This window comes from Labrus mixtus, chromosome 13, assembly GCF_963584025.1.
Source record: "Labrus mixtus chromosome 13, fLabMix1.1, whole genome shotgun sequence".
NCBI classification, from domain to species: domain Eukaryota; kingdom Metazoa; phylum Chordata; class Actinopteri; order Labriformes; family Labridae; genus Labrus; species Labrus mixtus.
In genome coordinates, this window is record NC_083624.1 from 1658665 (window position 1) to 1685658 (window position 26994).

At 42.2% G+C, this 26994-nt stretch overlaps 1 protein-coding gene across 7 annotated transcripts in view; it reads left to right on the plus strand.

Annotated features, from left to right (window-relative positions):
- Positions 1-26994, plus strand: part of sema5ba (sema domain, seven thrombospondin repeats (type 1 and type 1-like), transmembrane domain (TM) and short cytoplasmic domain, (semaphorin) 5Ba) — a 184093-nt gene that overhangs the window by 116160 nt on the left and 40939 nt on the right. For all 7 annotated transcript variants that reach the window (XM_061053111.1, XM_061053109.1, XM_061053107.1 and 4 more), the window contains 4 exons: positions 7100-7162; positions 7967-8065; positions 8157-8370; positions 17321-17606. In XM_061053111.1, the coding sequence (XP_060909094.1) occupies positions 7100-7162; positions 7967-8065; positions 8157-8370; positions 17321-17606 (662 nt within the window). The remainder of the gene's footprint in view (positions 1-7099; positions 7163-7966; positions 8066-8156; positions 8371-17320; positions 17607-26994) is intronic.

The following is a 26994-nucleotide window of genomic DNA, read 5'->3' on the forward strand; positions in this document are numbered from 1 at the left end:
TCTGCGTTAACTTCACTGTTAGCCAAAGGCCTTTTCTGAAGGGCTTAACATGCGATCAGTTCTCATGATGTCATCCCGATGTTGGGATGGCGTCAAATCACAACCATTTCCCAACATTGGAATGAGGTCAGATCACAACATTGGGCTGGTGTTGAATCATTACTACTTCCCAACATTTGATTGAGGTCAGAATCCTGATGTTTGGCAGATGTCAATTTATTATTTATTTCTCAAAGTTAAATTAGGTCATATCCTGACATTGGGCCAACGTCAAATCACGATTATTCCCAAATGTTAGTATGAAGTCTGATGAGATCAGATCTCGGTGTTTGGCCAATGTCAAATCATGATCACTTCACAAATTTGAGTTAAGGTCAGATCATTACGTTGGGCTGATGTCATTTCTTTTGACAATGTTGGATTGATGTAAGACAGGATTGTCCTGACAGTGTTTTTAAGAGGAAGAAAAGATAATAAAGAAGCAAAATAGGAGCAATTTAAACAATATATTATTTCTAAACGTTGCACAACAACCTTGTGCAAAGTCAGAAGCGATTGAGCTGAGACTTCATGTGTCTAAGTTGCCTGAAGGTAAATGGCAACATAGAGTAAAAGTTTTAACGTCTGCATTCTGTCTCTTTTTTTCTTGTCTAATTTGAATAATGGTGGAAATACAATGAGGACTAACCACAATATGATGTCATCTAATTCAATATCAGCAGCCTGTTTGACAGGTGGGTTATAGAAGCACATGATGTAATCCTGGTTCTCCACCTGTGAAGACTTCTAGTGGTGTTAGCTCCTGTGTTAATGCGTTGGAGGGTGAGAGTTCCCCCTCTGCACCACCTGGTCACTGATTTGAGCCAAAATTGTCCATATGAGTGTGTGCGTTCAAAGTGTTAGGAGTGGGTCGTTGCTTAAAATAGTGGATTAGGTATGTAAGGGAGAACAAGGCAGTGTGAATGAAAAGTGGAATCGCACAGAAAGAATCAGCAGTGTGTTCGTATAAAGTGCTTTGTGGTGAGGATACATTGAAGGGAGCAGACAGTCGAGGTTTCAGACTGTCCTTAAATACCTTTTACTGAAACGCTTAAAGACATAGTGTTGATTAAAAAAACATGTTAAGGCTGGCTAACAGCATTGTCTCTGACTCTAACCAGGCCCTGAGCAGGGAATCTTACCATTAAACCAGAGATACAGGGTCCCACCATAAGGTCAGACTGAAGCCCTCCAAGCAAACGTTTGTAATTTATCTTTGTATCTCGTCTTTAACTTTGATGTTGAAAATGGAGCTTCAGTGATGCGAGACAAATTCCCGACTTTGTCCGACAATAAAGTCTTATCAATCAATCAATCAATCAATCTATTAAAAACAGATTATCTGTTAACATAGGCTAACATATTTGTGTCTTTTTTTTAAAGATTTATGTTTGGGCTTTTATGCTTTTATTTTAGAGATAGAGAGTGGGTAGAGTCGGAGTCTTGGGAGAGAGAGAGAGTGGGATCAACATTCAGGAAAAAGGAGCCACAGGTCGAATTCGAGCCCTGGTTGCCCACTTTCTAAAGGACTCATGTCTGTGAAGATGGGGGCACGCGCACTTACCGCTAGGCTACCAGCGCCCCCAGATTCTTACAGTAGTTCTCAACAGTGTGTTGAAGAAACTGTGAAATATTTGTCATATTTTCCTACTTTGTAAGACCCCGCTCACATTCTTCAGGTCCCCATTCATCGGGGTCGTTACAAGTGGCAGACAGCTCTTATTCAAACAACCATTACTCCCCTGACACACTTATTTACAATATTCATGAGTTATAATTAGTTGTCACACATGATGTTAGCAGTGTGCCGGCGAGAGGCGGCCTTATCAACACAGCGCCACATTTCAGGAACGACCACATTTGTAGCCGCCACTGCTCGCAAACTCGCTTTACTTCATTAGTGTTTCCCGCTCGCCATCTCACTCTTTTTTTCTCTCTCTGCTTCTGGTAAAAATAGAATTCATTTTCTAGCACTGCCAGCATCGCTGTGCAGTAAAAGTGATGAATTCTCTTTCCTGCTGCTAATTGTATTTTTTTGCTGTTTTATTTGCCTTTAAAAAATTCATGTTTTCCTCCCTCTCTCCCCCCTGTAAGAAAGATGCCCGGGGCAAGATTTTCTTATTGTGTCTAAGGAGGGGCAAAATTGGGAGAAATGGGGTGTCAAGCTGCGGTTTGGACGGGGAATTGATGGCAGAGGGAGTGCATGGTTGTTAGCCTTGCTAATAGATGGAAATGAACTCTCTGAAAATAAAGGAAAAGAATAAACATGCTCTGTGGCCTCGGGCTTATTCGAGCAGGCTGTAACTTGTTGTCTAGAAAAGCAGACGACTGTTTAATTGTCTGTTGTTTCGTGCATCAGAGACGGTAATGTAATTAACATGTTTGTCTTCTTGTTTCTCACATTTTATGCTTAGTTTGCATCTATTAAATCTAATATTTCTTCATTGACTGTTTTCACCAGGCAAACAGTAGTATTGGATGTCTGTTCAAATGTCTTTGTTGTTGCGTATCTGACAAGGATCTGTGGAGATATAGCACATAGTAACTGTCTCTCAGTAGCAGAAGAAGGGCTGTATGTCCAGTGCCACAAACCCTTTAACCCCTCGTGTACGCTGGAAATCACCTCAACTCCATCACATTTGTTGTTGGTCGAGTAGTGTGTCAAAGGCAGAGTATTCCTGACAAATATGTGTCAGAAAGAAAGCATTTATTATCTTGTTTCAAACTTTCCATAAACTCAAACCTCATCAGTAATATTAAATGTATTTAATTCTAAACATCATCCTGTGCCTTCCTTGTTGCCATGTCACGGACACTGAAGCTTCAGTGTTTATCCAGCTCTGCATCGGTCCTGAAACCTTTCCGCGCTCTAACCTGTCTCTAGTTTTCAAAAGCATCTCCACTACATATCCTCGTTTCTGGTCGTGGAGAGGCTTTTTAGGTCAGAATCAGTTTTATCTGAACCAACTCCCCTACCGGCTTCCATCGCTGCAACACCTGGTGGTTTGCCGTTTTCCCGGCACACCGAGGGGCGTCTCGTCCCTGTGGGGGTGCCTTAAAACCGTCTCCTTTCTATGGTCAAAACAAAAACGATTTGGCACTGGAATCGAAGCTTAGAAGGAGGAAAAACTGGCTGCTGCATTGTTGTCAGAGAAGCCAGCTCTTCATTATAGTATATTTGCTTAATGTCTGATGATATAGTAAAGTCATTTTAGGATTTAATTCAGTAGAAATCATACCGATTGCTTCTGCAAGTCTCCTGATAGTAGTACTATTCTCTAACTTTCTACTTTCACACCAAAAACACAAAGACATGGGTACACAAACTTGGCAATAAACTTGATTCTGATTTTTTTCTTTTTGCTGAATTGTTGTGAACAGAAATATTTGAGTAAAACTGAAACACTGTATCCTTCCGACTCATTCCCCCTGTTGATGGCAGAAGAACCACTCAGGGTTCAGTACAAGCAAAGGTATTTGAGGGAGAGGATGTGAAGGCGGGATTGGTATTCTCGCAGGCTCTGTGTGTGTGTGTGTGTGTGTGTGTGTGTGTGGCTTTGTTCCAGAGGGTGTGAAGAAGAAGAGTTGGACAGAGAGAGGGGGTGGGGGGGGGGATTGGGCACTTTCTGGTGAAGGTCAGCGGGTTAAGCCGATGGGGATCCTTGGAGATGGGGCCCTGCCGAAAAGATGGTAATACCCGTAGCCATGATTCATCGCAAAGGCATCCATCACCCAGTGTGTGTGCGTGTGTGTGTTTACAATGACGTCATCCCATCAGTACCCCCGCCTGTCAGCCCCTGACAGGCGGGGGCTGTGGAGGAGCAGTGTTTTCATTTCAGCAGGCAGGAGTGATGGACTGCCTGGGAGGGGGCGGGGCTGCTGTTTGATTGGCAGGTGCCACGCTGCTCGCCGTGGTCATGGGAAGTGGATTTGAAGTTTCTGTTGGCTGTGTCAATTCTGCGCCAACAGCTTGACTCCTCGCAGAACACATTAGCTACTTCTGCTATTTCAAATTTGTCTGTGTCCTGTTGGGCTGAAGTTTCATTTTAATCACAGTTTTCTTTATATAGCCGTCCCCTGCTGCCGTCTCTCTCTCTCTCTCTCTCCCCGGTGCAGACCGAGGCAGGTTAATTGAAGGGAGCTGCTGTGGGAGATGGGGAGATGAGCCGTAACTATCAATATGAACCAGAGTCCATTTACAGACGCTCTACAGGCAGCAGGTGCTAAACATAGCTTTATATCACTGATGAATTTGCCTCCACACTTACCAGGCAAACCATCTGTATGCTACAATTACATTTTCTATGCTTGGACAAGATTAGCTTGCTTAAAGTTGCTCTAATAAATACTTTTACATGAAAAATGTATTAAAAGTCTAACTCTTCTACTAAAACAGTTTTTTAATACTTACTTATTTTGGTGCTTTTATTCAGAGACAGGACAGTGGATGGAGTCAGAAATCAGGGAGAGAGAGAGAGAGAGAGGGGAACAACAAGCGAGAGGGGGGCCACAGGTCAGATTGGAACCTGTGCCGCCCACTTACAGGACTACAGCCTCTGTTCATGGGGCGCTCGTACTAACCACTAGGCTACCGGTGCACCAGTTTAAAAATACTTACAAAATATCAAAGTCTGACACCCTGTCCCTTTTATAATAAGCATAGCCTAAAGATCTTGAATGTTTGCTATTAGCAAAGTTTGTGATTGAGTAACATATAAAAGATGGGTTATCATTCCAAGCCGGTGTTAGCCACTAGCAAAGCATGTCCTTCCAGTTGCGCAGCCAAGAAAGTGTCTGAAAATCTGAATAATGTGAATGACACTTAGTCCTGATTTAAAATCTGCTTATAAAGTGATTTGAAGTTCCTATGAGGAACTGTTGCTTCTTGTTGATACTGGCGACCCCTGTGGACAAAGCAGGACCCCTTTACTTATTTTTTCCTGGTCATGTATAAGTAGTGTTGTTGTTGTTTTGTTTTTCAAGTGAATGTATCATTCATCAAAATTCTTCGCAGTGGAAAATGTAAAAATGGCTGTTTCTTCAGTGTGCTGTTCAACACTTTGTCTGACACCTACCCCGCGGCAGTAGTTTGGAATATTAAAAATGACGATATGGTCGACCTTTATACTGATAGTCTCGTTTGCCTTTTTAGGTCATACAAAGGCGTCTATAGTCATTTCAGCGTGTTTTATAACCAGTAAAAAAACTCCTCATGGGAGCTTTAAACTTACATTTACAGTTGACTTGGAAGCCTTAGTCTGTCCCCATGATGACTGTAAATCTCCTTTCTCTTAGCTCTGGTTTGGTCACCTGAATCTGTGAAGAAAGAAAAAAGATGATTAACTGCTTTTTATTCCACTTTCTTCATCAAGTAGTTACTAAGTTAGTCCGTCTGGCACTGTGAGCTTGGCAGGGAGTGTTTGGAGAGTGATTAGTGGAGCTTTAACTGGTCTCAAACAATCAAACATGGAATCAAAGAATGCGGCTTCCCCCCGATATGTTTTGGCACCACAAACCATTCTGCCAGCGTTAACAATCAAAAAACAATCACACACTCATGAATGTCTATGAATTTCAGCTTAGCGTAGAGGCAATAAAAGGAATCCCAGGACAATGTGCAGATGTTTGCAGGCTCATTAGGATGTCACTAGAACTGCTCAGTCTGGTGCTTTCAGTCATTAGCTAGAATTTATGCAGAGGCTAATCATCCAAAATCATAAACTTCCACTCCTTCCAGCACAATCACTGAGCCGAGCACTCCGTAAATTTAAACTCAACATTTTGTCCCCCTGAAAGGTTTTTGGCAGTCCTCATTAAATGTGCTTATTCTGTTTTATTTTCAACATTTCCTAAAGAGCTATATTCTCTCCACCGAGGAACAAAAAAAAAAAAAAAAAAAATTGTGATTAACTGAATACCGTATTTTCCCAGCGCTGTGTCTTGGGGCTATACAGCGTTTAGTCACTTCTGCTGAGCTTTAATTAAAGCAAAAATGAGGATCCAGAAAAAGCACCAAGGGATAAAGCTGTAGGACAAATTCACAGCTGAAAAATGAAACCGTCCAATGCTAAATAAAGGTGTTTAAGATGAGCAACATTTTGAAGCAGCTTTGGCATTCGGGCCTTAACATTACTGTTATTCTAAGCCCTCCATTTGTCTTCATGGACTACTGACCCAGTTTAGTTTTGGCCTCAATTTTTGGGTTCCTCTGAACGTTCAGTCACAACTTTGTCCCACTGGCCGATAGTCCTGGTGCTTCAACAACAAACCCTTTTAGGAGAGGAACGAAGAACATACAACAAAAAGATTGAGAATCAGGTGGATTGATGTTGCATAAAGGCAGACTTTTTTTTTTTTGTCACTTTTAGATGTTTAGGCAACCCTCCTACTCGGGCAGTGAGATCAGAGAACAGGGGAGGCGATGGAGGAGGATGAGTAAAATGAGGCCAGTGACACACAACAGGGGGTCCTCTGGCACCCTGCACATGAACAGCTCATGCCAGGAGAGGGACATCTCTCAAAGCTCTCAACAGGAGCCAGTGCTGCTCTGGTGGCCAAACAGCGCGTGTGAATGCGCATGCATGAGTGTGTTTGCAGTGCAGTCGTGCAGTGCTGCTGCCTGCATCCATAATTAAGCCCCAGACACAACCATCAACAGGAATATAATTGGCTAGTGGGAGTGAAAGGAGGGGGGGGGGGGGGAGTGCTGCAAACTTTTGAGATAGAGAGAGAGAGAAAGAAGTAGAAGTTTGAGAGAAAGCCATTTACATGCTAATGCCGTCCTCAGCCCTTCAGCTGCCTTGTCGGGTACCTCGCCCGTCACCCACCAATGAGCTCTTGGCTGGCGAGCCGGTCGCCATGTTTACACAATAAACAAACAGCAATGAGGTTAAAGTCTTTTTCATGCATCTTTTTGTGCATGCCTACAGTATTAGCAACAGTCAGTTGTTGCGTAACTGTTTTGTAGCGTCTGAAGGACTCAGCTGACTGCTTTTTCGGCCTCTTTGTCATCCCTGTTTTTTTTTTTCTTCTCCTTCTTCTTCTTGTTTTTGTTTCCTAGGCGACAGAATGGGCACCGGACGAGGAAACCAGGAGGTCCTGTCAGAGCAAAGGCAAAACAGAGGTAACTCCGATCCCGCCCCCAATTACAACACTTCATGTGGGTGCTGCCTGGCTCACAGAGAGGCCATCTTGATATGTTCAGGCTCTGGAAGGTCCTTATGGGCCTCATGGGAGGGCTCTGCACAGGACAGCTATTTCAGACCCTTCAATCTGGTTGTTTTTCCTAGCAGTGTAGAGAAGAGGGCAAAGGGGCAAAGAGGAAAACATGTACAAAAAAAGAGAGTAGGGCAAGAGAGTCATACACACACAAAAGGACTTCCAGTATAACCAACGCTGTTATCAGCTGTCACACTTTGATTATTTTGTGAAAAATGATTGCAGCATAATTTTTTTTTTTTATCTCCCGCAATGCTTACAGAAAAAAGGTTGAAACCTAATAAGATAATCAATCCTCTTTCAAACCTGTGTCACTGCAATTACCTCAGTTCTTTTTTACACAACACAAAGCGTCAGCATTTACAACAAAAAAAGATAAGAGCGTAAAATGTTCCATTACCAGTAAATCTATCTCTCATCTTTGGTAAGAAAATATTTATTTTTTTTTTACTCAAAGAAATTCTTGACTTATTATGGAGTCACCGTCTGTCACAAATACGTCTCGATTGAGCGTCTTCTTCTTATTTTTGAACAATGGACTTAACAAGAGCAACACCAGCAGACATTTAATTGCTCTGCTTTATGGTTGCAGGCCAGTTTTGATACCAGAGAACTTTTTGTATATTTAGCCTGCAGCCTCAGCTTTCCTCTGCTCTACTGTAACTTTCTGAAAGGTTTTTTTTTTTTTTGTTCACCCTCTTCTCTGCAGATTGAATGTCAGAACTACATCAGAGTTCTGCTGGTGAACAAGACTGAGGTCATGACTTGTGGCACCAACGCTTTCCAGCCCCTTTGTATAACCCGAGAGGTACAGAAAACCATGTGTTTGCAATTCTGTAGTAATTCAGCAAAAAAAAAAAAAAAAAGGCTTAAACTCCTTTCCCCTCTCTTCCCTGCAGGTGGGAAACATGAGCCGCACGATGGAGCGGGTGAACGGCGTGGCGCGCTGCCCGTACGACCCGCGTCACAACTCCACAGCGGTTGTGACGGAGAGCGGAGAGCTCTACGCTGCCACCGTCATCGACTTCTCCGGCCGTGACCCCGTCATTTACCGCAGCATGGGCGGGATGCCACCTCTCCGGACGGCGCAGTACAACTCCAAATGGCTCAATGGTACAGTGCAACAGAAAGATCTACACACCATGAGACGCTGATTTGTTCACCCACACCTGGGAGTTGTGTATTTTATTTTAGCAGGTTTAACAATGACTCCTCTCACCTGTCTGATGACTCAGTGGTTGACTGGGGAGTCAAAGGAAGGCACTGGCTGATGCACTTTCATCCAAAGTTCTGCTTTCTTGATTACCCCATTAATTTAAAAAGAGCAAAATTGAATATGTCTTTACCCATTAATGAAGATTATTTTTCAATTAACTGGCAAACAGCACTCATGAGTCCCCAGAGTCCAACATGAAGCTTTTAATCTGCTTGATTTTTTTCCTCCAAGAGCCCTAAACTCCTAAATATGAAAGAAACAAAGAGAAATGATCAAACTGAGAATAGCGACAAATCTTCCACCATCTTCAGCTCAAACCAGCATATTTAAAAACATTGCTTCTCAATGATAAATTATGACTAAATCGATCCAGATGAGTTGGTTTCAGAGAGTTTTTAAACACAAAGTGAAGTGATATTTGCAGAAAAACTGGCAAAGGGATGCACAGATTCCTTGGTTTGAGATGTATCTTTGTAGAGCGTTCAACAGGGTCACTATTTCATCTAAGGCGTGAGAAATCTAATATAACAGGATTAGTAATCTGATCGGGCCATAACTCTCGCTGGATCCCCAAATAATCCGCACAAGGTTAAATAGTGGGCTAAATTCTTGTGTCAAACAATCTCTGTTTCTTTAAACATTTTCCTGAGCACTGCCTGGAGCTGCAGATGGGCCAAGTGTGCACTTTCGCTTCCAACACAATCGCCTCTTTTGTTCCCCGCCAAGTTAGATCAATCTGACAGGGGTGTTTTCAAAGGATTACTAAGACTGTTTGGATTTGGAGTTGTGTGTGGTACACACACGGTACAGGGGAGGCATAGGAATTGATGGGATTTATAGAATGGGGGAGAACATGAAATGCTGTCAATCCTGATGGTGTCAGTGTCAATAATCTCCCTGCTGCTGACACCGGGTCTTTTTCCTCTGAACACGCCGCAGCAGAAATCCATTCACTCACATCCTGACTCCAGCAGAAATGTAGATGGACTCTCTGCGGTCATGTAACTGCTTTTGATATGCAGAAAGGCTTAGATTAATGGATTCATGAAAGTATAAAGGTAGGCAAAGGGGGAGGAGGAGTTATTTTTCAACATCTATTGTCCTGGAAGTAAAAGTCAGATTCATTTTCTGCAGCATGGACAATGTTAGCTGACTGACAAAGCACTTTAAGACCTGGATGGACATGAATCTCTTCTTTGTGAATTATCTGTACAAACGAAGGTCACATTTGTTGGAAATCATCTGGTTCTGCTAAAAGATGGTTGTTCAGGCTATTGCATCACATTGGTTACTTTAAACGCCTCTTCATATGACACATGTTCTACTTTTTTTTGTGCCTTTAATGGAGAGATAGGACAGTGGATAGAGTTGGAAATCAGGGACAGAGAGAGAGTGGGGAATGACATGCGGGAAAGGAGCCACAGGCGGGACTCGAACCTGGGCCGCGCTGTAAAGACCACAGCCTCCATACATGGGGCACGCGCACCAACCACTGCTCCACCAGCGCCCAGACATATTCTACTTTAATGACATGACATGCATGGACAAAGTCAGAGAAAGAAAGTAAAATATTTCTTAAGAATTAAATACGAAGAGGTCAAGAAGCTGCAGCGACACTCGTAGTATGAAGACCAACTTTATTAACTCGTTTCAGCTTGTGGTCTTCATCAGGGTCATCCACGGTGTGCCAGAAAACTCTATGCTCTGCTTCTTAAGAATTAAATTTGAAATCTCTCAAAAGTCCAAAGATTTAGCCAACAAAATATCTTCGAGCAGAACTGTGAAGTGTTTCTGCAGCAGCTATAGTGTTGTGAGAAGAAATGTTACAAAGACATTTTTTTTTAGATGAAACGTAAATTTAGAGGATTCATTTTGATCATCACGATCATAAAAACTGCCAAGGTTATGTTGAAAACTAAATATTCCTATTTTCAATGAAATGAAAGAGTAAAACACTTAATCAGAACTTTCTAAATGGTAAATTGTTTCCTTGTTTTTAAGTTTAATTAGATTAGAATACATTAGAACACTTTATTAATCATCAAATCAAACTCATGTATTTATATTATAAATGTCTGTGATGATGGACAAATCAATTTCTCTTCTGTCATATTTTAATTGTCAGACATTCGTTTTAATCAATCAGCACTAAATATAACAAGTGAATACACATTTGAATGTGATGCAATCTGTACTCATCCAATAACTACACACTCAGAATATTCTTCCTGAAGTCTAGCGATTAAAATGCTAGAAATTCTTGCTCACATTTCCAGTGATGTCTGGTGAAGTTTACGTACGTATCACAGTCAACTTTTGCAAAGTTGTTCACAGGACAGACCGGCTAGAAGTGCTGCGTAAGAAAGAACAGCTTTAGTCCTGAGTGAGGACTCCAAACCGGCTCGCTTTGCTGCCTCCCTCAGAACATTCATCGAAGTTTTATTACACATTTATTTTTCCTGTTGTGCAGTGAAGACTAAATGGAGAAATATGCATGTATTGGTATTGACATGCCATCAAAAGGAGTTTGAAAATATACGTCTGCAACAATCAGAAATTGTGCATCTCTCATATTCACCTATACCAGGTCAGACATGATATGATTAAAGTTTTGATAAAGTTGGACTGTGGAGAGCAGGACAGCAAAAAAGAGGGACAGGAACAGAGAGGGAGTGTGTGTGTGTGTGTGTGTGTGTGTGTGTGTGTGTGTGTGTGTGTGTGTGTGTGTGTGTGTGTGTGTGTGTGTGTGTGTGTGTGTGTGTGTGTGTGTGTGTGTGTGTGTGTGTGTGTGTGTGTGTGTGTGTGTGTGTGTGTGTGTGTGTGTGTGTGTGTGTGTGTGTGTGTGTGTGTGTGGTGAAGGAGAAGGGATGAGGGAGGATGAGAGGAAAGCAGAGGCGATAGACTGAGGAGTCAGTGAGCGATGTAATTATTCCTCACGGCAGGAGAGGGTGAAATTACAACACACACACACACTCACACGCAGGTCTCTGCCTGCGTGTGAGTGTGTGTGAGTGTTTGTGTGTGTTTATATATGTACTTAGACTGAATGCATGCTGCACATGCTTCACTGTGTGTCAAAGTTAAGAGTGTAAAAGCAACACACACACACACACACACACACACACACACCAGGACGAGAGAATGTGGGAGGGAGAAAGATGAGTAGCAGAGCAGAGAGTGGTCCTCATCAGCATAATCACAACCGGCTGCACACACAGTCACACACACACATGTTGCTGCAAACACATTTACACACACACACACACACACACACACATATCCATGCCATCACAGACAAAGCCTGCACTGCTCTGTAGCGTCTGTGAGGGTTATGGAGTTTTGTGCCCGGTGGATTCAGAGTGTGAATGAAATTCTCATTTCCAGCTCTAAGCCTCTCCGGTTCAGGAGAAGTGGAGGAGGAGGGGGGGGGGTAGATCTAATCAATCTTTTGTCTTATTGGATTGGTGGCCTGCCAGGCAACTGTGTACCATCGTGCGTCTGAACGACATATGGAGCTATACATTTCGCCTGTGAAACAATCTAAACAATGTCTCTGTGCTTCCCACAAAGACGTCATAAATAACAACATATTTATCTACAGTAGATATCTAGTCGCTCTCATCCTCCTCTCAGCTTACATAGAAAGTGGATTTAGGCCTTATACGTCAGAAGAATTGAGCTAAAGTAGCCAATTCTCTTCATGAAAATACACTAACACGCACAAACAGTTGATGTATCAAACTGTCTGAGAGTTTTATCTCAGCTTTTTTTTTTTTTGAGCTGTATCACTCTCAGTTGTAAAGGGTCTTTTCCTTGATTGAAGTGTGTCTGTCGAGCATGAAGAAAAATGATGCTTTTAAGGTTTTGCTTGGCATCTCAAAGTACCTGCTTAAAGCCGGGGGAATGTCGTCTCAGGAGGTTGACGTTATCTTGAAAAAGAGTTTGCATGAGCTGAAATGTTCAGTGATCAATTCTGACATTCTTGTCCAGAATCACAGAACCCATCAGCTATATATTTACTGCAATTTAGCAATAAGTTATGTGTAACAGCAACTGTGCAGCTGATTTTCAGGGCAAGAGTTTAATTTTGTTGAACTAGCGTCTTGCATTGTGAGATTTGAGTGTGAATTGAGAGGCAAGAAATAGTCAACGAGATAAATGCAATAAAAAAGGGGGGGTGGGGGGGGTGTTGAAGGCATGGTGGTTGGTGCGCGCGCCCCTTGTGTGGATGATGTGGTCCTCCGAGCGGGCGGCCCTTGTTCTGGTCCGACCTGTGGCTCCTTTCCCGCACGTCATTCCTCATCCTCTCTCTCCCTGATTTACGACACTGTCCACTTTCCTATCTCTGCCATCAAGGCACAAAAAAGCCCCAAAAAATAAATCTTTTAAAAAAATCAATAAAAAAGGGGAACAAAAGATGAATTACCGTCAGATGGACTTGATTTATGAAATTGCAATTTGGGTAATGAGCTCAACCTTTTTTCACACAAGCATACATTCAAAGACAGCTCAACTGTGATTGGTCCATCCTTCAGATTCCAAATCTCAACCTTCAACTCAGGACTTTTATTTAAGATTATCCAAACCTTTACTCAATGTTAACCCGGCAGTAGGGCAGGGTAAACATAGATCTCCAGTGGGTTTAGTCATCTCGCTGCACGGCAAAAGACACTGATGACGGTTAAGTGAAATCAAGTACAGCAGATTTGATTTAAATAACCCATGATCACAAATGACAAATTAGCCTCTAGAGACTTTACAGCCGTCTTTCCTCAGGCCCTCGATTTCAAAGACTCAAATCTCCCCAAACAGCAGACAGACATGCAACAGATGGTGCTCGCAAAGACTAGACAAACATCCCCAAAATTACAGTAATCCAGGCAGATCTGCCAATTCTCTCGTTCTTGACGACGAGTATTTGACAAGGCTCCCACACTCGTCCAGCAGAAAGACATTTTGCCAACTTGCGGAACGCCATTCAAAACCCTTTTAAGGACAAATGGTAGGAAAGTCTAAAATACCAAATAAATGAGAATAAAAAGTTAAAGAAAGTGCCTCATGGATCAGCTTCTTCAAACCTCCTGTTCTTATTAAAAGCAAGCTGCAGAGCCTTAGCCCATCCTCCATCATTAATAGATCATTTCTACATTCCTGCAGACTCTGTTTGTGTAAATATGAACTAGCCTTGCTCTTGTGTTTGATCTGAAGCGTCATGTGATGTTAGCGATGGCAGCTTCACTCTTCCAGCTCCCGACCACCCTGCCAGCACCAACAATCTGTTTACCACTCAGCGGGGGGGATGCTGGGAAAAAAAAAAAAAAAAAAAACTCTATTCGTCACATTTTTTTTACACCCACGCTGCCTCGGTAATGTTATGCACAATGTGTCAGCTCCACCTGCCCTCTGCCTGACACTCATACAGTATGCATAAACACAGGTACGTAAACACAGGAAGACTCTGGAGAGAGTCCACAAAACAGCTCAGGCATGCTGGACACACACACACATGATTCATTTGAATACACAACTGTTTCATGTAATAACACAATTAGCTCCTTCTAATGGCCTGTAGCACCTAATGCGTTATGGTTCTCTTCAGTCTTGACAGTGACCCAACAGGCCTGACCCTGGTCGCTGGTTCTGCTGCGTGCCTGTTAGCAACAATTACCCCTCCTGATTAGGGACATACTGTACGATACAGCAAGCAGCCAGACGAGTTGTATTCAGTCACAGACATTAATATTACCTTTGGGTGTCGTACCTAATTACTATAATAATCATATAACAATTATACTAATTAATCTGCTGTTTGCTCTATTTTCTTTCATCAGAATTGAGCCTTTGATTATAAACCCATATCGAGGATGCACTCATGAGAACACCACTTCATTAAGTGCAAACTGGAAAAGTTGATTAGAGCTGCTAATGTAGGCACAACTGCCGTCCCAGTTTGACCAGTCTTTACAGGGATTCATGGCTCTTACTTGAAAGCCAATCAAATATTTAAAGAGGACTTAAAAAAAACTACAAATATTCACAAAACAACCGCAAGAAGACGGCAAATGACCCAAACAGGACACAAAAAGACCAAATGTAGAAACAAAAATGTGATCCAAAAGAACTAAGCAAAGGGGCGCCGGATGGCCTAGGTGGTTATGTTGAGTGCCCAACGTACAGAGGCAACAGTCCTTGTCCCAACGGCTGTGGGTTCGAGTCCGACCTCATGTCACCCCCCCCCCCCCCCCCCCCCCCCACCTCTCTCCTCACAACATTTCCTGTCTCTCTTCAGCTGTCCTTTCCAATTAAGATAACAATTGCCCCAAATGAAGATCTTAAAATTAAAACAAAAACTGATAAAGAAATAGAAAAAAGACCTCAAACGACCACATAGGAGAAATAAGAGAGTTACAAAAAGAGTTCAAAGCGAACAACGAGAGAATCAAGTCAACAACAGAGAGGTGCAAAACAACCAGGAGACACAAAAACATCAACAACACCGAGAGCGACTGAAAAGAGACGCATTACTCCCACATAGTTGTTGATAAATTGATGGAATATACGTCTGTGTATTGTGTTTTATTTTGAAATTGACCGGATGCTTTGTGCGTTTCCTTGTCGGACTTCCTGTCTGAGTGCTTTACTGCTTTGCTGTTCAGCTTGACGCGTGTTTGCAACGGGCTCTGTCACGGAGTAGAGCAGAGTGACGCTGCTGGCACGCCCCTTGATGTGGAAACAGGGGCATTGAATAGAGTAGCGGTGAAAGGCGCCAACCGCGCCGTGCTGATGGACCTTGTCACTTATACGGTGTTGTGAGCCTTTAACGTGTCACAGGTTTCATGATGCCTGCTTGCCTTTAGAAACATGCAGAATAACTGTGATGACTGTTTTTTACACTGTTCCCTTTAATATAAAACAGAACTTTGGGTTTGACTTGTATTTTTTCTTTAAAGTGTCCTTTCACCACAAGTTCCATCGATGTGAAATAGAATCAGGGGGTTTGCTGTAGCTGAGTTTACGGCAGTTGTGTCTTTCTCCGCTCCATTTCAAATCTTATTCTCCTTTTAAAAGCCTCATGAGCCCCTGAGGCACATTCAGTCATGGCTGTTAACAGGTCATCTCCGCTCTGTCTGTGTCTGTGTGTGTGTGTGTGTGTGTGTGTGTGTGTGTGTGTGTGTGTGTGTGTGTGTGTGTGTGTGTGTGTGTGTGTGTGTGTGTGTGTGTGTGTGTGTGTGTGTGTGTGTGTGTGTGTGTGTGTGTGTGTGTGTGTGTGTGTGTGTGTGTGTGTGTGTGTGTGTGTGTGTGTGTGTGTGTGTGTGTGTGTGTGTGTGTGTGACTGTGTTTATAACATCAGATTTCTCCTGCTTTTTTTTTGTTTTTGTTTATGGTCTGCAGGCATCTGCAAATTAAGGTTTATTCCTCTGTTTGTGTTGCTGTTATGTGACCGTGTGTATGCGCGCGTGTATGTGTGTCTGTGTGTCTGTGTGTGTGTGTGTGTGTGTGTGTGTGTGTGTGTGTGTGTGTGTGTGTGTATGTGTGTGTGTGTGCGCGCGCGTTATCACTTACAATAAATGGGTCCCGGTGGGAAACAGAAGCGACAGCAGCAGAGGAGTGTTTTCTCTGTTTTATCATTTCTCTGCACAAGTAGGACTCGGCCTTAAGAAGAAACACACAGCAGCAGAAAACACAAAAGTTCACTGTGATGAAGGAACAGGAAGTAATTGTTACAACAGCATCAGGAGTCTTCCTTTTTAGACATTTTAAACTATAACTTAAAAAAGCAGAAACTTCACTTGAAGGTAGTTATTTTATGAAAACTACAACAAGGATCTGAGATCGATGAGCCAAGCTTCATTGAGTGACAACTCTTCTACCTTTTAAAACGATCTTAGTATTTGAATTATACTTGTACTATTTAAACCTCCTTCCAAGAGATCATATACAAATGTTCCTGTCCTATATCCCTGACCTCGTCAACTGGAAGCCCCTTCATCCCATAATGCAGAGAGGGATGGATCAGCCGATGATTATTTATGTACATTTTCTGATCAGCTGATCACCAGAGCAGGGAGAGAGGGGAAGTGGTAGAGAGGGAGTGGCTAAGTTGAATGAAGAGATCGAATACGCTGAGCTCCATTTGTCGGAATGTCAAACAGGAATGTCTTTAAAGGTTGTGCAGAAAGCCAAAACTGTTAGCATGATGATCAGACACTAATATAAGTTGGAAATGAATTGAACTATTAAGACATTACAAGTACTTATGAAACCCTAAAAAAAGCAGACGATCAATCAGACTTTGTGGTGATGGAGGAAAAACAAGGACTTCATGAGTTTGAGCTCTTTATTTTCCTCTGCACGCTCACAGAGATGAATAACTCTTCTGTGATGAGTCATGTGTTTACGAAGGACGACAGTAACGTCCCGTTCAAACTGTTTCTTCGGGCCGCTTTGTGTGATAACCGACCGAGCGAGGCGGGCCATTAATAATTGGCTGTGTCGCCCGAAGTAATAAAAGCAGCATGGGCGTCCTGTTGAACAGACAGAGCTCCATGGATTTACCATCAAAACATCACACGGATTTATTAGTAACCATTTTTTATCTTCTCTGCTCATCCTCCTCCTCCTGCCACTTCTTCTTCTCTCATTTACACGCTTGACATTGAGGCTCTTTTCCAGCACTTCTGAAACCGGAGGGCAGGAGAATGTTTAGGTCATTACTCCAATCAATAATCAGGAATAAAGAGGTCAAAGCTACAACAAGTGCTGCAGAAGATGAATGTTGCAAATATGTCTGTTTCCCCAGAGCCTGCATGTAATGATCCGTCTCTTCTTCCCCCCCCCCCCGGGCAGAGCCCCACTTCATCTCCGCCTACGACATCGGCCTCTTCACCTTCTTCTTCCTGAGGGAGAACGCAGTGGAGCACGACTGCGGGAAGACGGTGTATTCCCGTGTGGCGAGGGTCTGCAAGAACGACATCGGCGGCCGATTTCTCCTGGAGGACACTTGGACCACTTTCATGAAAGCGAGGCTCAACTGCTCCCGCTCCGGGGAGATCCCCTTCTACTACAACGAGCTGCAGAGCACCTTCTACCTGCCCGAGCAGGACCTCATCTACGGCATCTTCACCACCAATGTGTGAGTGAACACACCTGCATACCTCTCGTATTCAAAAGATCATGTGGAAAAATCTTTTTAGTTGTACAATCGATCTTGAAATGCACAAAATGCCGATTCAAAACACCTCTGAATCCTTCCATCATGCAGTTTCTTTTAACAAGTTGTTATAAATAAATTACTTACAATAACTTTCTACTGTACCAAAGTAGAGTTATGTGTTTACTTTACTGTAATATTTACAGTACAATACGATACGATACACTTAGAGCAGTGGTTCTTCACTGGTCGAGCCTCAGGACTCACCTCTAAGTCCTTTATGAAAACGTGTGGCCCAAATCTCTGATATTTTTCAACCGATGGAGAACATGTGACACAACAAAGAAAAGGAACAAAACAAACATGTTTAAAAAGGGCTTCATAGTTGTCCAGGCACAAGTTCGCAACCCACTGGATATTGGATATTACTTGATGCAATAGCTGTGTAGGTTCTCAGCCTTCTAGGTCATGCTAAATTCAAAGCTTGATCCAAAGGAAACTGGACTTGGTTAGAGATTATGAAGGCGTTTCACCTCTCCTCTGAAAGGCTTCTTTAGTTCTGAAGAGGAGAGGAGAGGTGAAAAGTCTTCAAGATCTCTAACCAAGTCCAGTTTCCTTTGGATCAAGCTTTGAATTGACTTGATGCAATAGCTGCGAAGTCAAATCTCTCACATCCAGCCATGTGGATGTGGATTATGTTGTTGAATATTACGTTGCTGCACTCATTGCTCCTCCTGTTGAATGATTCTCTGCACTCGGCTACAGAGATGGGACAGCTGCATTTTGTTTTTTTGATTAATTCATAACTCTGACAAATAATCGGCCACACAGCTGGAGCATTAAGCTGTAAAAACGGCATCTTAAAGTTGGTCAAAAGATTTTAAAAAGTGGAAGTGTTGCAGTCGAGTCAGAGCAAGCATGAGTCTGACAAAAAGAAGATCCAGGGACATATGATGAAACCACAAAAGAGACGAGTGCGGTTTGAGATATAGTGAACTATTTAACTGACACACCGAGCACATGAATTAATTGCTTTTTACTTGGAGTGTTTCCTGAACCAATCAAACTCACCGAAAAGCAAAGTACAAGGCTTCAAACTCTTTTCTTTAAACGGTATATTAGTTGTATTTACTCTCTTAAGGGTCATCGTCAACAGCTTGTTGTTAGTGTTCAGAAGGTCGGGTCAAGTTTTATTTTGTTATTCAACTATTTGTTTTACAAAGCTGTTCAGCATGAGAGCAAATGCACTCCTGCCTCCCTGTGAGTATTCTCTCTGAGAGAAGGGAGTAGATGTTGATTAAAATTCTTCATAACAAAAGGATCCGGTCCTGATATTCAACCCCGAGTCAGAGTCCTCTGTGGTTTAAAAAATCTGCAAGAGAACAAAAGCACACAAAGAGATGAGCAAAAACCTTACAAAGTATCACTTAAAATATATTAAAGCCCGTCTGTAACCTTAATAATTATTACTTCTGAGCAGTAATCTATTCAGCACAGAAATGCTTTATTTTATTTAAAGCGCTGAAAATTCACAAAGCGTACTTTTTATGGAAGCCCAATTCTGCCAGTAGAAGAAAAAGAAGATGAAATGCAAAGTATTCCCAAGACAGAGATAGACGCATAATGGTTAATGGTCTTAATTAGTGGAAACAGATTGGAACTCACAATCATGACATAAAGAAGTCAAAGTTATGAGATTAGTCAAAATATAGAGATAAAAGTGTAACAGAAACCTGATATTGAATCCAGTTTATGTTTGTGTGTTATCTCCGGTTTCAGTTAGCTTCAACCTTAACTTAGCAGAGGGAATACTTAGAAAAAGGTTTCAACTTTCCAGACATTTATCATTTAAATTAGACCAGTGTGTGTGTCTGAGTGAGTGTTTGTGAGTGAGTGCATGTGTCAGGGTAAGTGTGTATTTGTGTGTGTGTGTTTGTGTCTGTGTGGGTGGTGATGAAACGACTGTGGGGAACAGTTCCTCTCTTTGCCTCTGGCTGTATTTAGAGTGACACAGAATCTAATACAAATGTAAACACAGACAAACCTTCATCTCGACGTCACACACAGGAGTCTTTAGCGTCTGTGTAGACATTTAAAAAAAGTAAAAATGATTGTAATGGTGATATTATCCATGCATTGCTCCTCAACATTGCCCTTCTGTTGAATAAAAAAAAAAAAAGAGGAACAACTCAACAAAAACAAGCTGTGCAGCTGTGCTCGAGAGCCCTTTCAACTCCAACGAGAATATTAATGGGGAAGAACTGTGACAAACACTTCAACTTCTTTTCATTCAGCCCTCACATTTCATCACTTTATAGGTTTCAGTACTCAGACACTTCCCACCTTTACAGAAAGAGAGACAATTTTCCAGAGTTTGGAGCCTCCCCGCTGCTGCTAATGATCCGAGTGGATGCATGCAGCGCTCAGCCGCGCTGGAGGTACAGACCGCCTCACACTCCCTCTGGTGTTTGATTGCTCCAGGTGGGAGCGTAACACACTTCATGTGCAGTGCCGAGCTCTCGTTGGGCTTTTTTATTTTTATTATTATGGTTTAGAAAAGTGTAATTGTATCCCGTTGATTTTTTTTCTGCCTTCCTAAAGGACAGCAGCATGAGTCACTCCGCTCTGTCCAATCTGTCCAATCTGTCCAACACCATAATCCAGAGCAAGATTCCAGGAAAGATAGAGCTGTTAATAATTACACCGCAGATTGCTTAGGAAATCTGTAAAAACATATTCATAGTCTCCGAAGGATTATTACTGATTATTTTTGGTGACTTTTTGACATTTTATCTAGACTCACCACCAGGTCGAAACGTCCCCCTTTAATATCTCTTTAGCCTCAGATGAATGGTGGAAAAAACAAACTGAAAGATGTACAATTCACCCCAATCATTTTTATATCGTGTGGTTCGATGACGCTTGCAGCCTCAAGCATCCATCAGCAAAGCCCTGGATTGAGAAATCCACTGAGAAAATATATAGGAATAGGTTCACTTTGGGGAAATATAAATGCGCTTTCTCTCTGAGAGCTGTAATGAGAAGATCAATAACAGTGGAGTTAGGACGGACTGAATCCAAGGCTAAATTCCCCTTTTTAAATCAGAAAGAACTCTGGAAAGACAGTAAAGACTGTGGGGTTAACATAAGAGCTGCAGGCCCTTTGTGCTTTCACATAGTTGTTTCTTAAATCATCCATTTTTTTGTTCAGGCACAATCTCTGCCTCTCAGTTTATCAGATATTTAAAAAAAAACGTCTCTCTACCTGGCTAGACAATACGAGAGAAATGGAAGGAGGGAGGAAGAGAAATGAAAAGCCAGCTCAAAGCCAAACTAAGCCTGTATCGTTAAGAAATCGACTGATAATAGTCACTCAGGGGATAAACAGCAGACTTCATGTGCTGCTGAATCCTGCAGAAGCAGTTTCCACTGTCACAGGAATTGAGATATATTGCAAATTTGAAGTTTGATTTTTGTTGATCCTCTCCTGAGAAAAGCTTCATTGCAATTATATTTTCACAGTTTCTAATCTGCAAAGTCTGCAAAGCGTCTTCATGGACTGAATTAGGAGCATATGCCACGTTTTTGCGTAGGCACCAGGGGGGTACAAATCCGACCCGTGGCTCCTTTCCCACATGTCATCTCTGTCTCTCTCTCTCCCTTATTTTCCGACTCTATCCACTGTCCTATCTCCACAATCAAGGCACAAAACTCCCAAACTTTACACTTACAAGTCTGCAAAGCCAAATCTGGTGTTGTCAGATCTGCGACAAGTGTCTGCATAGCGTCTTCATGGACTGAACTGTGAGCATATGGTGCGTTTTTGTGTGGGCATCGGTCTATGTTTGTGTACATAGGCAGAAATAGTGTTTGGTATTCAGATGTATTCAGTGCTCTGTCAGGGGAGAGGCTGAATCCAGCCCCTCACCTTCTGCTCTCTCACCTGCTAAGCTGCCGGTTTTCACCACCACATGGCTGCTTTCCACGTGCCTGCAGCCATCTTTAGTGATAGAACGGAGAGAGAAAAGGGGAGTGAGAAATGGTGAAAGAGACAAAGAAGGGGAAAGCCAGGGGGGAGAAAGAGAGGAAATGAGGATCGGTAATGAGAAAAATCAGCACGCTCCAAGCTTTTGTCGCCGCCGTTCTTTGTCTCCTCCTTCCCTGCCCTTCGTTCTCTGAAGCAGCTCGTCGGCCGTCCCTCCAAAAACTGCCTCCCTCGTCGGGGCTGGATATGTTAATGCAATCACCACAAACACTGTCTCCATCTGTCTGGCCTAAATTGAACAGGCTCACAGCTGCTCCCTGGAGTTTGGAGCTGTAAAACAGAGCAGCAAGAGTTGGAACAGAGTACTTAACGTCTCAGTCGGCTCTCGGTCTGGTCCAGGTCTCGATGCTAAATGACCTCCCCTCCCTCTGTAGATGTAAGCTATGATGCTCTGTGACCGAGTAGGATGACGTCTCATGTATTGTATTCACCCTCCGGTGTCTTTAGATTGTCAAAAGAATCAACTTCCAAATTAATCCGAAACGTATTTTGATTATGAATTAAACGTTTGTAGTCATCAATTTAGCAGAAATGATTCCAGCTTGTCAAATGTGAGGAACTGCTGGTTTTCTGTGATTAAGAACAGTTCCACATATCTCCACACTAAAGGCACAAAATGCCCCAAAACAACAACAAAAAAATACATTTTGCCCCTAAAATTTCTGAAGAAATGTGAGAATTTCTCAGCCCTCCATTTTTTTTGTCTTGAAACCTGGACTCAAGAATTTTCAAATGTCACCTGTTAAATACGACCTCCTAACACTGCGTTTGTTTGAATCGCTCTGCTGCCTAAATCCAAAACAACAAAAAGCAAGCAAACATAAACTTTGACAACGCTTTAACACGTCACTGAAGAACTCTTCAAAGAGCAACAAACGATATACCATACAGTTTTCAGAAGCTTAGCAGGACCTCTCGTTTAATAAATGAGTGCCATCTTAATCAATCATTAAAATATCACCAATCAATCAATCCAAAGAAAAGGACAGAGGAGATGAGAAAGGAAATGATTGGCCTGTAAATTTAAGTGATGCAGCAGCCATCAGAGCCATGAAGCTGTGGAATCCGGTTTTAGCATTCCATCCGAATACAGACACTCAGGACCTCAGAGCACGGCCAGGTCTTTTAATTAACTGTGCGCTCTTATTGGCAGAGTCCCTCTGTCGTGGTCCAGAGCGGCACAGATTCTCCCACTCAAGGTGTCAGAACTGCTGTTACTAATTATGAGCATCCTCATCTGTTTCTGGGTGACTTGCGTGACCCCTCCACTTCAGCAGTTCTTAGAGGGTCTCATATCTGAGAGGAAGGGGGCGGGATAAGGACGAGTGCTAAAAACAAATGGCCCACTTATTGATAATGAATGACGATTATGATTGTGTTTATTATCTGAGAGGCAAAACGACTAAATAATTGCTGATTCCACCTTCTCATGAGGTGAGGACTCGCTGCTTTTTCCTCTTATCAGAGCTTCCAGGCAGCTGAACGGGAGTCATGCTAGGAAAACTTAGTGTCTACTTTGAGTTGTCCAGTGTGTGTGTAGAGCCTTTTCTAGAAGGGGCGGCTGTGGCTCAGCGTCTCAACTGGAAGGATGGGGGTTCGAGCTCCAGCTCCTGCAGCAACACGTCTGATGTGTCCTTGAGCAAGACACTTAACCCCGAATTGCTCCCGCTGAATTAGCTAATACTGATGGTCACTAGCATCCTCTGCCATCAGTGTGTGAATGTGTAGGTGTGACATGCGGACATGTCAGAAGACTAGAAAAGCGCTATACAAGCTCAATTCCCTTGACTATTTAGAAGGCATTTTAGCATTGCATTTGGTAGTTTAAAAAAAAAGCCAGAAATGAGTGTAAAGTCTACAAACACTGTGACCTCAACATAGCTTTTCACTCACTGCTGGATGAAGAGTGCAACAATCTGACATTTGTTTTAGTTTTTTTCAATTTCCACTAATTCGTTTTGAAGCCGTTCCACCATATTAGAAACAAATTTGATGGAAAATACAGAGCCTTAAGTCATCTTTCTGAAAAAAAAACAACAACTCTGATCTCATCATATTACTTTGATCATGATGAAAAACATGGCTTTCCCTCTGAGGAAAATGTTTGCTTTCATGCCAACAGAAAAATGAGGTAAGAGAGGTGATATCGCTCCTTAATGACTGGCTGAAGTAAAAGAAAAAAAAAGATAAGAAAAAAAAATGAACCAAGAGAAATAGGCTTACTGAAACATGGTGTCGGGCTGAGACGCTAAATAAACACAGGTTTTTGCTGTAAAGGTCTTTATAGTCACTGAAGTTGGGTTTGACATGCATGAAAAACAACACTGATTATGTGCTAGCTGACATGTGCACAGAACACCTCTCTCCTAAACACCCCATGGAAAATACCTGACTGACTGGAAGTGAGGTCAGACCTGACACGGGTGATAAATGATATGCTGGGCAGCAACGTGAAGCGAGCCTCATAACTGCATAATATTTCTGATTTTAACTCAACGTTCTCTTCCCGTCATATCAGCTTACTAACATCGTCTCTACCTTGAAATGAACTGCTGTCCCCGAGTAGAATTCTGGGCCTGATCTGAATACAGTCTGACAGGTTTTTGCTGCTTTTGCCTCAGTATTTTTTTTTTTCATCATTCCTTTCTCAGTAATTCTTTAAACTGCACCCACTTTTTTGCATTCTGTTTGGGTTTCCCTCGCTTAGCTTCAGTTTGTATGTGATTAGTAAACACTTGAGGAATACGTCAAATAAAGCTCCAATTCAAAAAGCAACCAAAGCCAAACATTTCCCCCGCTAAATGTTTTTAAAAAATGGCATCATCCCTAATGAATGGTGAGCTCTTTTATAATATCTGAAATCCAACACATGTATATCTGTGCAGGCTATTGTACCTGAAGTGTTGCTCTCTTGCTCGGTGTGGGTGTTGCTGACTCGGTCTGCTACTGATAAGTGACTGTTTGGGGCCAAAGCTGTTGCATTTGCTGGCGTATTGTTGTGCGGTATAAAAATATGTACGGATAATCTTGGCAGCCTTGGTTCAATCTGTGGTCCCCGCAGTCATGCAGCTCTGCTGAGTGGGCCCTTTTTCCTTTTTCTGCTGCGCTGCAGGTATTCACTGAGGGTGAAACATTGGCCTTAATGTCGTTTGAGCTCTTTTTTTTTTCCACATAAAATGAGGTTAGGCACATACACTAAAAGGCTAATGGCAGGGTTGGTAATGTTCTCCGTATACACTCTTTAAGATTTTGGTTGAAATTGTCTTTAGGTCCTGAGAGGCATTAATAACTCATGTGCTCTGAAAAAGGAACGAAGAAAATCCGTCACCTGTAGCCGGTGTAAGCCTGTAAAAACTTCCACCAATGTCTGCCACGAGGTACCAATCTGATGAACCAATCACACGCCTCCCTGTCTCCCTGCTCGTTCTCTACCGCGTGCGTGCACTAGCCCACACTCAAAGCGTGTCACAGATGACAGAGTTTATACTGTGAGTTTGTCGTTGGCCGTTGTGAGTAGTAAAATAGTCACAATTTAGTGTTTACTTACCGCTGAATGAGACAATTTTAGCAATTTAGCTAAATGTAAAAATGTTGTGCTGCCGCCTCTGCCTAAGCCTCTCCTCCCTCAAAATACACAGAGCTTCATTATAATGGTCATCAACATTTGCTTCTCATTCTTGAAAGTATTGGGATGAATCTCTCTACATTAATTGCTTGATTTTGTTTTGTCAGGAAGTTTTCTTGGAAATGCAGATTCAGGACTTTTAGGGGTCAGAGCTGCTGAAGAGGTATTCAGAAGAATGAATGGCTTTTAGTTTGAATATCAATAAACTCTCTCTGTCTTTAACAATAAATTAAAAAAATCTGGACATCTGGTCTAAAACATAGAGTAAGAACTATCCAGTCTATAAAGATTAGGTTATTGAATAAGATACGCATCAGCTACTAATACAAACAGACTCTCTGGTGTGCTGATCTGTCCTGATTGTAGCTCAGACAGACACAAACATCCAGGCGGAGTGAGGAGTTTATTACATGTTCTCGCATGTCTGGGCTGATCTGAGACGAGTACATCTCGTAGCTTGAGTGAAAAACTCTCCTGACGTCTGCAGTGATGCATCCTGGGTATCAAACCTGCTTAAAGAATGAGGGATGTCTTTTTTTACTGTCGATAAATCCTGAGAGACGACAAAAGCCATCAAAGCAGAAATAAATATTATTTGTCAGACTTTAGATATACTCAAAATTGGATTCTGTCTGTTCCATAGACTGTGTAGTCAGTAGTTCAATGAATCTGTGTTTGTTATGTTTCCTCTCGCTGTTTCTTCTCTACGATGTTGATTTGGTGCATACAAGGACTAAGCTGTTTTTAGTGATTGAAAAGGTGTCACAAATGTTGTATAAGGGTTAAAAGCGCCCAAAGCTCGCAGTTTAACTTAATATCTCCGTGTTCCTGCGGTTGCCGTGTGATGAAAAATGCTTCATTTTGAAGAGATGGAAAGTCCCCAAGCCCGTGCTGCAGCTCCAGTGATCAATGATGGCCGCCACTTTCTCAAGCTCTTTTTGCCCTCCAGGCCTCCACGCCAATCATGTGACTGGAAGCTAAGAATAGCATCAAGTAACTGATTAAAATTAAATTAAAATCTCATTAAAAAGAGAACTTGAACACCAACATAATCTGGGTTTGAGAACAATTTATTTGATGTGTAGTTACATTTTAAAGTTTGAGTCATATCCTATCTGTCGGTGGGGGTTTAGGACCTAGACTTCATCCAGTCAGCAGGGGGATCTCTAATCATTTTGGCTTCAATTAAGGCGACATGTTATTGTCCATCTTTATACAGTATTTGGTTTTTTTTCAGTGGATTTGCTAACAATATCCCCAGCCTTTGAACAAAGAATACAGAAATATTAAATAACATAGCCAAATGTAATGTGTCATGTTCAGAGCCTTACATAAAAACACATTGTGGTAATATAAAGCTGCATTCATGAGTAAGCAGTAACTGCTTATCTGCTTCTGCGTAGCATTTATAAGGAAATGAAAAATATGATAAAAGAGCTTGAACAAATTAGCTCCCAGCACAGGAGAGAAAAAAAGGTGAGATTGCACATATGAGATCTGTGAAACAAGACAGGAAATCAAGAAGTATTTCATAGGACAAACAGTGGCAGGGTCAGGCTGTTGGGATAAAGATGACTCACTCATAATGAAAGTGATCATCATGGTACTGGGTCTCGGAGAGCAGCGGCAGCGGCAAACAGCACGGCAGATGTCAAACAGCTTCCCTTCACTTTCCCGGGCTTTTAAGCGGACTCAAGACA